Source organism: Scyliorhinus canicula, chromosome 8, assembly GCF_902713615.1.
Source record: "Scyliorhinus canicula chromosome 8, sScyCan1.1, whole genome shotgun sequence".
Lineage (NCBI taxonomy): Eukaryota > Metazoa > Chordata > Chondrichthyes > Carcharhiniformes > Scyliorhinidae > Scyliorhinus > Scyliorhinus canicula.
Window position 1 is genome coordinate 92,571,560 of NC_052153.1, and position 14,688 is coordinate 92,586,247.

A 14,688-nucleotide genomic window follows, 5' to 3' on the forward strand; every position below is an offset into this window, starting at 1 on the left:
ACCTGCTGCCGGCGAGCGGCTGGGAGGTTTCTGGACCATAGGGCCAGCTGGACGGCCCTCCAAACCGTCCAGTTCTCCCTCTCTACCTGCCCGTTTCCCCGGGGGTTGTAGCTGGTCGTCCTGCTGGAGGCGATACCCCTGCTGAGCAGGAACTGACGCAGCTCATCGCTCATGAATGAGGATCCCCTGTCGCTGTGGATGTAGTCAGGGAAACCGAACAGAGCGAAGGTGGAGTTGAGGGCCTTGATGACGGTGGCAGACGTCATATCGGGGCATGGGATGGCGAAGGGGAACCTGGAGGATACCACACTGAGGGTATATGTGTTGCGGTCGGTGGAGGGGAGGGGCCCTTTGAAATCCATGCTGAGGTGTTCAAAGGGGCGGGACCCTTTCACCAGGCGCGCACGGTCCGGCCGGTAGAAGTGCAGCTTGCACTCCGCACAGACCTGGCAGTCACTGGTGACTGTCCGTACTTCCTCGACGGAGTAAGGCAGACTGCGGGCTTTGACGAGGTAATACAATCGAGTGACCCCCGGGTGACAAAGGCTGTCGTGCAGGGCATGGAGTTGGTTTACTTGTGCGCTGGCACATGTACCTCGGGAGAGGGCGTCTAGGGGCTCGTTGATCTTTCCGGGGTGATACAAAATCTCGTAATTGTAGGTGGAGAGCTCGATTCTCCCCCGCAAGATTTAGTCATTTTTGATCTTGCCCCGCTGTGTGTTGTTGAACATGAAAGCTACCGACCGCTGGTCAGTGAGAAGAGTGAATCTCCTGCCGGCCAGGTAATGCCTCCAACGCCGCACAGCTTCAACGATAGCCTGGGCCTCCTTTTCAACAGACGAGTGTCGAATTTCAGAGGCATGGAGGGTGAGGGAGAAGAATGCTATGGGTCTGCCTGCCTGGTTTAGAGTGGCGGGGAGGGCGACATCTGAAGCGTCGCTCTCTACTTGAAAGGGCAGTGTCTCATCTACTGCGTGCATCCCGGCTTTGGCTATGTCTGCTCCAATACGGGAGAAGGCATGTTGTGCCTCGGCTGTGAGGGGAAATTGAGTGGACTGTATAGGTGGGCGGGCCTTGTCCGCGTAGTTTGGGACCCATTGGGCGTAGTAGGAGAAGAACCCAAGGCAGCGTTTGAGGGCCTTGGGGCAGTGGGGGAGGGGGAGCTCCATGAGTGGGTGCATGAGGTCGGGATTCCTCTCGTGTGTGGGTTTCCTCTCACAGTCCAAAGATGTGCAGGTTAGATGGATTGGCCAGGCTAAATTGTCACTGAGGCCGGGATTCTCCGAGCCCGCGCCGCCACGGAGAATTGGAGTTGACGCCAGGACGGCCCACGATGCCGGGACGCGATTCTCCAGTGACCGGAGAATCGCTGCCAATCGTGTGCGTGCTGTCGATGTGGTGCGGGTCGGGTGCCGTTGAAAGAGGCCGTCGTGGTGATTCTCAGCGGTGGACCGGCCGAGTTCCCGCCGGCATGGTTCCAACATAGTTCCACCCGGCGGGAGCTCGGACCCACGGCCGCGTTGGCCGTCCTGAGGCGGGGGGGATCAGACTCCGGGGGCGGGCCTCCACGACGACCAGGCCCACGAACGGGGGCCACCGATTGGAGGGCGCGTGCGATCCAGGTGGGGGCCTACCTTCTTCCGCGCTTGCCCGCTGTGTGGCTGCGCCATGTTGCGCAGGTCCAGCGCAGAAGCGGCCGCCACATGCATGCGTGGACCTACAGCCTGCTGCCGCATGCATGTGCGGACCCGCGACTGGTAGTGCAGGGCCGCGTATCGGCGCCGTCGCTGTGTGCAGCACTCCGGCGTCGTGCTGGCCCCATGTGGGCCACAGAATCGCTGGGCCAGGAGGCCCCTTAATGCCGGAGTGAAACATTCCAGTGTTTACGCCGGCATCAACGCTTAGCCGCGATTTTAGAGAATCCCGGCCCAAGTGACCAACGGTGATGTGGAGTTATGGGATTGCAGGGGGTTGGGGGGGGGGGGGAGGGGGGGGGGTGGTTGGGCCTAGGTAGAGTGCTCTTTCAGAGGGTCGGTGCAGACACGATGGGCCGAATGGCCTCCTTCTGTACTGTAGGGATTCTATGATGATTGTGAGAGAAGAATAATAATACCAGAAAATTAATTCACCAAATATAATTGTTCAATGTCCTGTCCTTTTTAGCTGATACTAAAATTAAAAGGCCAAAATGTGTAGAGTTGTAAGCATTTGTAGAACCAATAAAATGTGACAACAATTACATCTGTTTCAATTTAAAAGTAATGAAGAGTTCATAACTGAAAGCAGGAAACTAATTGCAAAAATGAAATTGCGGCAGTGACAAGCTGGGCAGTAAGTTGCGTAAACTTTGTGGGTATAGTTCCTGTTTTGTGGCTGGAATTCGTTGAGCAGAATCTCCAGCTGAATGAATAGTTTACTGCTGATGCTGTTACTAGAATGTAAGTATCCATGTTATTAATGGAATGTCAAAGCAAATGAAGGAGTTTGCTTGAATGCTTCATTATAGGTTGAGTAAACGTTGACCCATTGAACAATCTGCTACTGTATAGATTGTCTACCTGTGTTAATGTTTGTAATAGATTAAAGCCAGGGGGCAGGTTATCTCAGTTGGCTAGATGGCTATCATGTGGATCTGATTAATGCCAACAGCATGGGGTTTGACCCATTCCAGTTGAGATGGACTACGCTTCCTCGCCCGACAAGTTGATTTCACAATACTTTGGTGGTGTTCGGTGAATATTCGCCAAGGATCTGCCTTCAGGCAGAAAACTCAAAGAAGATGACAGAGGTCATTTGAGAGATTTTTTCATAAAATACATTATTTTAGTGATGGAGGGGAATATATGATTATTTTTAATCAATCTACATCTCCTCTATAATGGTTCACGGTATTACTTATGAAGTAGAATGTTTAAACTTTGCTCGGTGTGTAGTCTTTCACCACCTGCCTGTAGGGCTAACACGATATCATACAAAATCACCAATTGTGTTCATAAACCTTGATGTCTGTTCATGTTTTACAAATAAAAATAAAATGTAAAATGTTGTGGCTTTTGATATTTAATATATATTTTTATATTCAATGCAATTGTTATTGTGTAATGACAATTATGTAAAATATCGATGTTAGAATACAACGGTGTGTTATCCGAAATTTTTTTAAATGTGCAGTGCATATGTGAGAGAAGTGATTTGTAGAATAATTGTAGAAGGGCGGCCCAGCAGTACAGTGGTTAGCATTGTTGCTTCACAGCGCCATGGACATGGGTTCGATTCTCGGCTTGGGTCACCGTCTGTGCGGAGTCTGCACGTTCTCCCCGTGTCTGCGTGGGTTTCCTCCGGGTGCTCCGGTTTCCTCCCACAAGTCCTGAAAGATGAGCTTGTTAGGTGAATTGGATATTCTGAATTCTCCCTCAATGTACCCGAACTGGCGCCGGAGTGTGGAGGGGATTTTCATAGTAACTTCATTGGAGTATTAATGTAAGCCTACTTAATAATAATAATAATGGCTTATTGTCACAAGTAGGCTTCAATGAAGTTACTGTGAAAAGCCCCTAATCGGCACATTCCGGCACCTGTTCGGGGAGGCCGGTACAGGAATTGAACCCACGCTGCTGGCATTGTTCTGCATTACAAGCCACTGTTTAGCCCACTGTGCTAAACCAGCCCCTGTTTGCGACACAAATAAAGATTATTATCAATAAAAAGAATAATTGTAGAATTACTTTTCCATGTACACTTAATTGTAACCTGATCAAGAAATTCTAGCACAGTATTAGATAAAAAATGGATATTTTAAAATCTGTTTTAATGCTGTGCGGTGCTCTCCACATCCTTTGAGACTCTCCTTAAAACTTACTTCTTTGACCACATCTCTATATATCATCTGTAATATCAGTTTCTTAGGTTCTGTGTCAATTTTTGTCTTATAACACTACTATGAAGCACCTTATGTTGTTTTCCGATGTGAAATGTGCTTATTTAAATTTAAGTTGTGTTATAGCCACATATAATAATAAACTACAGTTTATTTTGTTTTCTCTGTCATTCTTGTTTATACAGTTCCTTGAACTTCATGCAAGAGGATGTACCTCAAAGCTCAGTGACAATGGCGCAAGATTCCCTTCAGGGGCCTCCGGCAGAAGTAAAGGAAAACTGGCTGAATGAAGAATATACAGGGTTAGTTTTAGTAAGCATGATATTTCCTCCATTCCTCTATAAAGGGTTGTTTATTCTGAATTGTCATAATATTGTGCAAATGTGGTGAAAGGTGATACATGTACAATTAACTTGAGTGCCTCAGGTTTTTTTTAAAATTCCTGTATTCAATGTTTCCAAACCATTTAACACTGGTTTGGATGCAGCTCCAGTGAATGTAGAGAAACGTGCCTGGAAACCTTGCTGTTGGGATTAAGAGGTTTTACAACACCAGGTTAAAGTCCAACAAGTTTGATTCAAACACAAGCTTTCGGAGCGCAGCACCTTCCTCAGGTGAATCCTGAAAGCTCCGAAAGCTCGTGTTTGAATCAACCCTGTTGGACTTTAACCTGGTGTTGTAAGACTTCTTACTGTGCTCACCCCAGTCCAATGCCGGCATCTCCACATCGGGATTAAGAGGGCCTGCTTTGTATCAAGTGTTGTCACATATTCCCTTGGTACAAAGTAAATTACACATTTGCAATGCATATCCAAAATGGAAGATCAAACCCCTTTCCAAATTGGGCCTCAACCTCATTTCCATAAACCCAGAATGCTGCAGGCAGAAATTGTGTCTTGCTGTAGTTTGCCAGTCATGACTGTCATAATATCCATTCATTGACATTGGGGTGGTGCACCTCCAGCGAGACGACTCCTCGGCCTGGGCTCCAGTGGCATATGCCTCCAGGGCCATGACGCCAACCGAGCAACGTTATGCCCAGATCAAGAAGGAGTGCTTGGGTCTCCTGACAGGAATAGTCAAGTTTCATGACTACGAATATGGCCTGCCGAAGTTCATAGTGGAGACAGATCATAGGCCTTTAGTCCACATAATCCAGAAGGATCTAAATGGCATGACGCCTCGGCTACAGCGCATTCTTCTTCGTCTCTGCCGAAATGACTTCGAACTCGTCTACACACAGGGTAAGGAGCTATCATCGCAGATGCCCTATCCAGGTCCATCACCACGCCGTGTGAACAGGGTGACTTCATCTGCCACATAGAGGCACAGGTACAGTTGTGTGCTGGCAATTTACCAGCCACTGATGAACGTGTGGCCCAAATACGTGAAGAAACTGCCAAGGATCCTCTACTGCAGCGCGTGATGCAACACCTCGCCCATGGCTGGCAAAAGGGGCAGTGTCCCCAGTTCTTTAACGTTAAGGACGAGTTAACAGTCATTGAGGGAGTCCTTCTTAAACTGGACAGGATCGTCATTCCTCAAAGCATGCGAGCTGTGGTGCTCGGGCAGATCCATAAGGGTCACCTTGGGGTCGGAAAATGTCGAAGCAGAGCTCGGGAGGCGGTTTATTGGCCGGACATCATCCAGGACATTGCTAACACGGTCCTCAACTGCTCGACCTGCCAGAAGTTTCAACTGGCTCAGCCCAAAGAGACACTGCAACAGCACGAGCTCGTGACCTCTCCATGGTCTAAAGTGGGGGTAGACCTCTTTTACGCCAATGGGCGTGATTACGTGCTCCTGGTCGACTACTTCTCCAGCTACCCGGAGGTGGTGAAATTGTCGGACCTCACGTCTAGGTCCGTCGTCAAAGCCTGCAAAGAGACGTTTACCAGACACGGGAGACCACTCACAGTAATGAGTGACAACGGTCCGTGTTTTTACAGCCAGGAGTGGTCTGATTTTGCACGATCCTACAACTTCAGACACATCACTTCCAGTCCCCATTACCCGTAATCAAACGGGAAGGCCGAAAAGGGGTCCATATCGTCAAGCGGTTGTTGTGCAAGGCTGCAGACTCAGCATCCGACTTCAACTTGGCGCTGCTGGCCGACAGGGCGGCCCCTCTGTCGACTGGTTTGTCTCCAGCAGAGATGCTCATGAACCGCAACCTGAGGATGACTGTTCCAGCCATTCACATTCCAGACCTTGATCACCTCACAGTGCTGCAAAAAGTGCATCCGTCCAAGGACCAGCAGAAGATCGCGTATGATGCCACGGATCTGCCTGCGCTGGCTCCAGCAGATGTTGTTTGCGTCCAGTTGCCTGAGGGAGGTTGGTTGGCCCCAGCTGTTGTTATCAGGAAGGCCACCCCAAGGCCTTTCCTTGTCCAATTGGCTGATGGCTCCATTCTCCGGCCCAAAAGGAGGGCGCTGCGGAGAGTTTCCTGCCCACCGTCTAACCGCATTGCTGCTCCAGCTATCGTGCCTCGTCCAGACGTTTTGTGCCATGAGGACGCCAATCTGCCATCGATCCCGCCTGTCCACGACACCGCCGCAATGCCAGCAATCCCGCCTGTCCAAGTGCCGGCATCTCCTGCTCCACCTCTGCGGCGATCGACCAGAATTTGGCGCCTGCCTCAAAGACTGAATCTATAGACTTTACTTTTGTAAATTTCGTTCAGTTTGCTCTGTGTCTGCACGATAGACACCTTCCCATGTATATATGTTTGTTAACTCACCATTTGTACATAGTCAGGCATGTATAAAATCTTCACGTTTCATAACTTATTTTAAAAAAACGAGGGAGATGTCATAATATCCACTCATGTATATAATGAGATGCAGACAGGCAGTGATTGACACATAGGATGACCAATGAACACACAACACAGAACAACCAATCACCAGACAGGACACCACCACTAGAAAGCTCACAGGGCATTAAGATTTCCGCTCTTTTCGGGACCCAGACACTGAGACAGTCAGAGTGCACAAGTCAGTGGACATTATTGCCATGTGGTAGCTAGTAAGTCTGGTCAAACCAGTAGGAGGTCGTCAGTAGGATTAGTAGAATGTCAACCCACAGCTGAACATGTACAGCTGCTCATAGTTTAAATAAAACACTGTTGGATCATCTCCGGTGTTAGACGTTTGTTTCTAGCTTCCCTGCATCCAGTTGCAGTCAACGTCAAACCAACCCGCCTAACACATCAATGACTTTCTCAAAAGCATCTGGCCATGTCAGTAAACTGACTAAATGATAAGATCTGAAGATAAAAATGGTGACTGGGGGAAAGTGGTAAATGGGGACAAAGTGGTAAATGCAGTTGTGGTGTGACTCCTGTTTCCCAGCCTCTGACTCCTGTTTCCCCAGCCTCGAAGTCCTGTTTCCCCAGCCTCTGACTCCTGTTTCCCCAGCCTCGGATTCCTGTTTCCCCAGCCTCGGAGTCCTGTTTCCCAGCCTCGGAGTCCTGTTTCCCCAGCCTCGGAGTCCTGTTTCCCAGCCTCTGACTCCTGTTTCCCAGCCTCTGACTCCTGTTTCCCAGCCTCTGACACCTGTTTCCCAGCCTCTGACTCCTGTTTCCCAGCCTCTGACTCCTGTTTCCCAGACTCGGAGTCCTGTTTCCCCAGCCTCTGACTCCTGTTTCCCCAGCCTCTGACACCTGTTTCCCAGCCTCTGACTCCTGTTTCCCAGACTCGGAGTCCTGTTTCCCTGCCTCGGAGTCCTGTTTCCCAGCCTCTGACTCCTGTTTCCCAGCCTCTGACTCCTGATTCCCAGCCTTGGATTCCAGTTTCCCAGCCTCTGACTCCTGTTTCCCAGCCTAGGAGTCCTGATTTCCAGACTCTGACTCCTGTTACCCAGCCTCGGAGTCCTGTTTCCCAGCCTCAGAGTCCTGTTACCCCAGCCTCTGACTCCTGTTTCTCCAGCCTCTGACTCCTGTTTCCCCAGCCTCGGAGTCCTGTTTCCCAGCCTCGGAGTCCTGTTTCCCAGCCTCGGAGTCCTGTTTCCCAGCCTCGGAGTCCTGTTTACCAGCCTCTGACTCCTGTTTCCCAGCCTCTGACTCCTGTTTCCCAGCCTCTGACTCCTGTTTCCCCAGCCTCGGATTCCTGATTCCCAGCCTCGGAGTTCTGTTTCCCCAGCCTCGGAGTCCTGTTTCCCCAGCCTCGGAGTCCTGTTTCCCAGCCTCGGAGTCCTGTTTCCCCTGCCCTGGACTCCTGTTTCCCAGCCTCGTAGTCCTGTTTCCCCAGCCTATGATTCCTGTTTCCCCAGCCTCTGACTCCTGCTTCCCAGCCTCTGACTCCTGTTTCCCAGCCTCGGAGTCCTGTTTCCCAGCCTCGGAGTCCTGTTTCCCCAGCCTCGGAGTCCTGATTCCCAGCCTCTGACTCCTGTTACCCAGCCTCGGAGTCCTGTTTCCCAGCCTCAGAGTCCTGTTACCCCAGCCTCTGACTCCTGTTTCCCCAGCCTCTGACTCCTGTTTCCCCAGCCTCGGAGTCCTGTTTCCCAGCCTCGGAGTCCTGTTTCCCAGCCTCGGAGTCCTGTTTCCCAGCCTCTGACTCCTGTTTCCCAGCCTCGGAGTCCTGTTTACCCAGCCTCTGATTCCTGTTTCCCAGCCTCTGACTCCTGTTTCCCCAGCCTCGGATTCCTGATTCCCAGCCTCGGAGTCCTGTTTCCCAGCCTCGGAGTCCTGTTTCCCCAGCCTCGGAGTCCTGTTTCCCAGCCTCGTAGTCCTGTTTCCCCAGCCTATGATTCCTGTTTCCCCAGCCTCTGACTCCTGCTTCCCAGCCTCTGACTCCTGTTTCCCAGCCTCGGAGTCCTGTTTCCCCAGCCTCGGAGTCCTGTTTCCCCAGCCTCTGACTCCTGTTTCCCAGCCTCGGACTCCTGTTTCCCAGCCTTGGAGTCCTGTTTCCCAGCCTCGGAGTCCTGTTTCCCCAGCCTCGGAGTCCTGTTTCCCAGCCTCGGAGTCCTGTTTCCCCAGCCTTGGATTCCTGTTTCCCCAGCCATGGATTCCTGTTACCCCAGCCTCTGACTCCTGTTTCCACTGCCTCGTAGTCCTGTTTCGCAGCCTCAGAATCCTGTTTCCCCAGCCTCGGAGTCCTGTTTCCCAGCCTCGGAGTCCTGTTTCCCCTGCCCTGGACTCCTGTTTCCCAGCCTCGGAGTCCTGTTTCCCAGCCTCGTAGTCCTGTTTCCCCAGCCTATGATTCCTGTTTCCCCAGCCTCTGACTCCTGCTACCCAGCCTCTGACTCCTGTTTCCCAGCCTCGGAGTCCTGTTTCCCAGCCTCGGAGTCCTGTTTCCCCAGCCTCTGACTCCTGTTTCCACTGCCTCGGAGTCCTGTTTCCCAGCCTCGGAGTCCTGTTTACCAGCCTCTGATTCCTGTTTCCCCAGCCTCTGACTCCTGTTTCCCAGCCTCGGACTCCTGTTTCCCAGCCTCGGAGTCCTGTTTCCCAGCCTCGGAGTCCTGTTTCCCCAGCCTCGGAGTCCTGTTTCCCAGCCTCGGAGTCCTGTTTCCCAGCCTCGGAGTCCTGTTTCCCAGCCTTGGATTCCTGTTACCCCAGCCTCTGACTCCTGTTTCCACTGCCTCGTAGTCCTGTTTCGCAGCCTCAGAATCCTGTATCCCCAGCCTCGGAGTCCTGTTTCCCAGCCCCGGAGTCCTGTTTCCCCTGCCCTGGACTCCTGCTTCCCAGCCTCTGACTCCTGTTTCCCCAGCCTCTGACTCCTGTTTCCCAGCCTCGGAGTCCTGTTTCCCCAGCCTCGGAGTCCTGTTTACCAGCCTCTGATTCCTGTTTCCCCAGCCTCTGACTCCTGTTTCCCAGCCTCGGACTCCTGTTTCCCAGCCTCGGAGTCCTGTTTCCCAGCCTCGGAGTCCTGTTTCCCCAGCCTCGGAGTCCTGTTTCTCAGCCTCGGAGTCCTGTTTCCCAGCCTCGGAGTCCTGTTTCCCCAGCCTCGGAGTCCTGTTTCCCCAGCCTCGGAGTCCTGTTTCCCCAGCCTCGGAGTCCTGTTTCCCAGCCTCGGAGTCCTGTTTCCCAGCCTCGGAGTCCTGTTTCCCAGCCTCTGACTCCTGTTTCCCCAGCCTTGGATTCCTGTTACCCCAGCCTCTGACTCCTGTTTCCACTGCCTCGTAGTCCTGTTTCGCAGCCTCAGAATCCTGTTTCCCCAGCCTCGGAGTCCTGTTTCCCCTGCCCTGGACTCCTGTTTCCCAGCCTCGGAGTCCTGTTTCCCAGCCTCGTAGTCCTGTTTCCCCAGCCTATGATTCCTGTTTCCCCAGCCTCTGACTCCTGCTTCCCAGCCTCTGACTCCTGTTTCCCAGCCTCGGAGTCCTGTTTCCCAGTCTCATAGTCCTGTTTCCCCAGCCTATGATTCCTGTTTCCCCAGCCTCTGACTCCTGCTTCCCAGCCTCTGACTCCTGTTTCCCATCCTCGGAGTCCTGTTTCCCAGCCTCGGAGTCCTGTTTCCCCAGCCTCGGAGTCCTGTTTACCAGCCTCTGATTCCTGTTTCCCCAGCCTCTGACTCCTGTTTCCCAGCCTCGGACTCCTGTTTCCCAGCCTCGGAGTCCTGTTTCCCAGCCTCGGAGTCCTGTTTCCCCAGCCTCGGAGTCCTGTTTCCCAGCCTCGGAGTCCTGTTTCCCAGCCTCGGAGTCCTGTTTCCCAGCCTCGGAGTCCTGTTTCCCAGCCTTGTAGTCCTGTTTCCCCAGCCTATGATTCCTGTTTCCCCAGCCTCTGACTCCTGCTTCCCAGCCTCTGACTCCTGTTTCCACTGCCTCGTAGTCCTGTTTCGCAGCCTTAGAATCCTGTTTCCCCAGCCTCGGAGTCCTGTTTCCCAGCCTCGGAGTCCTGTTTCCCAGCCTCGGAATCCTGTTTCCCCAGCCTCGGAGTCCTGTTTCCCAGCCTCGGAGTCCTGTTTCCCCTGCCCTGGACTCCTGCTTCCCAGCCTCTGACTCCTGTTTTCCCAGCCTCTGACTCCTGTTTCCCAGCCTCGGAGTCCTGTTTCCCCAGCCTCGGAGTCCTGTTTACCAGCCTCTGATTCCTGTTTCCCCAGCCTCTGACTCCTGTTTCCCAGCCTCGGACTCCTGTTTCCCAGCCTCGGAGTCCTGTTTCCCAGCCTCGGAGTCCTGTTTCCCCAGCCTCGGAGTCCTGTTTCCCAGCCTCGAAGTCCTGTTTCCCCAGCCTCGGAGTCCTGTTTCCCAGCCTCGGAGTCCTGTTTCCCAGCCTCGGAGTCCTGTTTCCCAGCCTCGGAGTCCTGTTTCCCAGCCTCGGAGTCCTGTTTCCCAGCCTCTGACTCCTGTTTCCCCAGCCTTGGATTCCTGTTACCCCAGCCTCTGACTCCTGTTTCCACTGCCTCGTAGTCCTGTTTCGCAGCCTCAGAATCCTGTTTCCCCAGCCTCGGAGTCCTGTTTCCCCTGCCCTGGACTCCTGTTTCCCAGCCTCGGAATCCTGTTTCCCAGCCTCGTAGTCCTGTTTCCCCAGCCTATAATTCCAATTTTCCCCAGCCTCTGACTCCTGCTTCCCAGCCTCTGACTCCTGTTTCCCAGCCTCGGAGTCCTGTTTCCCAGCCTCGGAGTCCTGTTTACCAGCCTCTGATTCCTGTTTCCCCAGCCTCTGACTCCTGTTTCCCAGCCTCGGAGTCCTGTTTCCCAGCCTCGGAGTCCTGTTTCCACAGCCTCGGAGTCCTGTTTCCCCAGCCTCGGAGTCCTGTTTCCCAGCCTCGGAGTCCTGTTTCCCAGCCTCGGAGTCCTGTTTCCCAGCCTCGGAGTCCTGTTTCCCAGCCTCGGAGTCCTGTTTCCCCTGCCCTGGACTCCTGCTTCCCAGCCTCTGACTCCTGTTTTCCCAGCCTCTGACTCCTGTTTCCCAGCCTCGGAGTCCTGTTTCCCCAGCCTCGGAGTCCTGTTTACCAGCCTCTGATTCCTGTTTCCCCAGCCTCTGACTCCTGTTTCCCAGCCTCGGACTCCTGTTTCCCAGCCTCGGAGTCCTGTTTCCCAGCCTCGGAGTCCTGTTTCCCCAGCCTCGGAGTCCTGTTTCCCAGCCTCGGAGTCCTGTTTCCCAGCCTCGGAGTCCTGTTTCCCAGCCTCGGAGTCCTGTTTCCCAGCCTCTGACTCCTGTTTCCCCAGCCTTGGATTCCTGTTACCCCAGCCTCTGACTCCTGTTTCCACTGCCTCGTAGTCCTGTTTCGCAGCCTCAGAATCCTGTTTCCCCAGCCTCGGAGTCCTGTTTCCCCTGCCCTGGACTCCTGTTTCCCAGCCTCGGAATCCTGTTTCCCAGCCTCGGAGTCCTGTTTCCCCAGCCTCTGACTCCTGCTTCCCAGCCTCTGACTCCTGTTTCCCAGCCTCGGAGTCCTGTTTCCCAGCCTCGGAGTCCTGTTTACCAGCCTCTGATTCCTGTTTCCCCAGCCTCTGACTCCTGTTTCCCAGCCTCGGAGTCCTGTTTCCCAGCCTCGGAGTCCTGTTTCCCCAGCCTCGGAGTCCTGTTTCCCCAGCCTCGGAGTCCTGTTTCCCAGCCTCGGAGTCCTGTTTCCCAGCCTCGGAGTCCTGTTTCCCAGCTTCGGAGTCCTGTTTCCCAGCCTCTGACTCCTGTTTCCCCAGCCTATGATTCCTGTTTCCCCAGCCTCTGACTCCTGCTTCCCAGCCTCTGACTCCTGTTTCCCAGCCTCGGAGTCCTGTTTCCCAGCCTCGTAGTCCTGTTTCCCCAGCCTATGATTCCTGTTTCCCCAGCCTCTGACTCCTGCTTCCCAGCCTCTGACTCCTGTTTCCACTGCCTCGTAGTCCTGTTTCGCAGCCTTAGAATCCTGTTTCCCCAGCCTCGGAGTCCTGTTTCCCAGCCTCGGAGTCCTGTTTCCCCTGCCCTGGACTCCTGCTTCCCAGCCTCTGACTCCTGTTTTCCCAGCCTCTGACTCCTGTTTCCCAGCCTCGGAGTCCTGTTTCCCCAGCCTCGGAGTCCTGTTTACCAGCCTCTGATTCCTGTTTCCCCAGCCTCTGACTCCTGTTTCCCAGCCTCGGACTCCTGTTTCCCAGCCTCGGAGTGCTGTTTCCCAGCCTCGGAGTCCTGTTTCCCCAGCTTCGGAGTCCTGTTTCCCAGCCTCGAAGTCCTGTTTCCCCAGCCTTGGAGTCCTGTTTCCCAGCCTCGGAGTCCTGTTTCCCAGCCTCGGAGTCCTGTTTCCCAGCCTCGGAGTCCTGTTTCCCAGCCTCGGAGTCCTGTTTCCCAGCCTCTGACTCCTGTTTCCCCAGCCTTGGATTCCTGTTACCCCAGCCTCTGACTCCTGTTTCCACTGCCTCGTAGTCCTGTTTCGCAGCCTCAGAATCCTGTTTCCCCAGCCTCGGAGTCCTGTTTCCCCTGCCCTGGACTCCTGTTTCCCAGCCTCGGAATCCTGTTTCCCAGCCTCGTAGTCCTGTTTCCCCAGCCTATGATTCCAATTTTCCCCAGCCTCTGACTCCTGCTTCCCAGCCTCTGACTCCTGTTTCCCAGCCTCGGAGTCCTGTTTCCCAGCCTCGGAGTCCTGTTTACCAGCCTCTGATTCCTGTTTCCCCAGCCTCTGACTCCTGTTTCCCAGCCTCGGACTCCTGTTTCCCAGCCTCGGAGTCCTGTTTCCCAGCCTCGGAGTCTTGTTTCCCCAGCCTCGGAGTCCTGTTTCCCAGCCTCGGAGTCCTGTTTCCCAGCCTCGGAGTCCTGTTTCCCAGCCTCGGAGTCCTGTTTCCCAGCCTCGGAGTCCTGTTTCCCAGCCTCTGACTCCTGTTTCCCCAGCCTTGGATTCCTGTTACCCCAGCCTCTGACTCCTGTTTCCACTGCCTTGTAGTCCTGTTTCGCAGCCTCAGAATCCTGTTTCCCCAGCCTCGGAGTCCTGTTTCCCCTGCCCTGGACTCCTGTTTCCCAGCCTCGGAGTCCTGTTTCCCAGCCTCGGAGTCCTGTTTCCCAGCCTCGGAGTCCTGTTTCCCAGCCTCTGACTCCTGTTTCCCCAGCCTTGGATTCCTGTTACCCCAGCCTCTGACTCCTGTTTCCACTGCCCCGTAGTCCTGTTTCGCAGCCTCAGAGTCCTGTTTCCCAGCCTCGGAGTCCTGTTTCCCAGCCTCGGAGTCCTGTTTCCCAGCCTCGGAGTCCTGTTTCCCAGCCTCTGACTCCTGTTTCCCCAGCCTTGGATTCCTGTTACCCCAGCCTCTGACTCCTGTTTCCACTGCCTCGTAGTCCTGTTTCGCAGCCTCAGAATCCTGTTTCCCAAGCCTCGGAGTCCTGTTTCCCAGCCTCGTAGTCCTGTTTCGCAGCCTCAGAATCCTGTTTCCCCAGCCTCGGAGTCCTGTTTCCCCTGCCCTGGACTCCTGTTTCCCAGCCTCGGAATCCTGTTTCCCAGCCTCGGAGTCCTGTTTCCCCAGCCTCTGACTCCTGCTTCCCAGCCTCTGACTCCTGTTTCCCAGCCTCGGAGTCCTGTTTCCCAGCCTCGGAGTCCTGTTTCCCCAGCCTCGGAGTCCTGTTTCCCCAGCCTCGGAGTCCTGTTTCCCAGCCTCGGAGTCCTGTTTCCCAGCCTCGGAGTCCTGTTTCCCAGCTTCGGAGTCCTGTTTCCCAGCCTCTGACTCCTGTTTCCCCAGCCTATGATTCCTGTTTCCCCAGCCTCTGACTCCTGCTTCCCAGCCTCTGACTCCTGTTTCCCAGCCTCGGAGTCCTGTTTCCCAGCCTCGTAGTCCTGTTTCCCCAGCCTATGATTCCTGTTTCCCCAGCCTCTGACTCCTGCTTCCCAGCCTCTGACTCCTGTTTCCACTGCCTCGTAGTCCTGTTTCGCAGCCTTAGAATCCTGTTTCCCCAGCCTCGGAGTCCTGTTTCCCAGCCT

The 14,688-nt window shown here is 54.2% G+C and overlaps 1 protein-coding gene across 6 annotated transcripts in view; it reads left to right on the plus strand.

Moving 5' to 3' along the window:
* Window positions 1-14,688, plus strand: part of LOC119970385 (protein prune homolog 2-like) — a 631,375-nt gene that overhangs the window by 444,264 nt on the left and 172,423 nt on the right. For 5 of the 6 annotated variants that reach the window (XM_038804923.1, XM_038804921.1, XM_038804920.1 and 2 more), the window contains one exon: window positions 4,063-4,179. In XM_038804923.1, the coding sequence (XP_038660851.1) occupies window positions 4,063-4,179 (117 nt within the window). Of the gene's footprint in view, window positions 1-2,419; window positions 2,439-4,062; window positions 4,180-14,688 lie in introns of those variants that run through there. The other variant, XM_038804924.1, reaches the window with a different exon arrangement.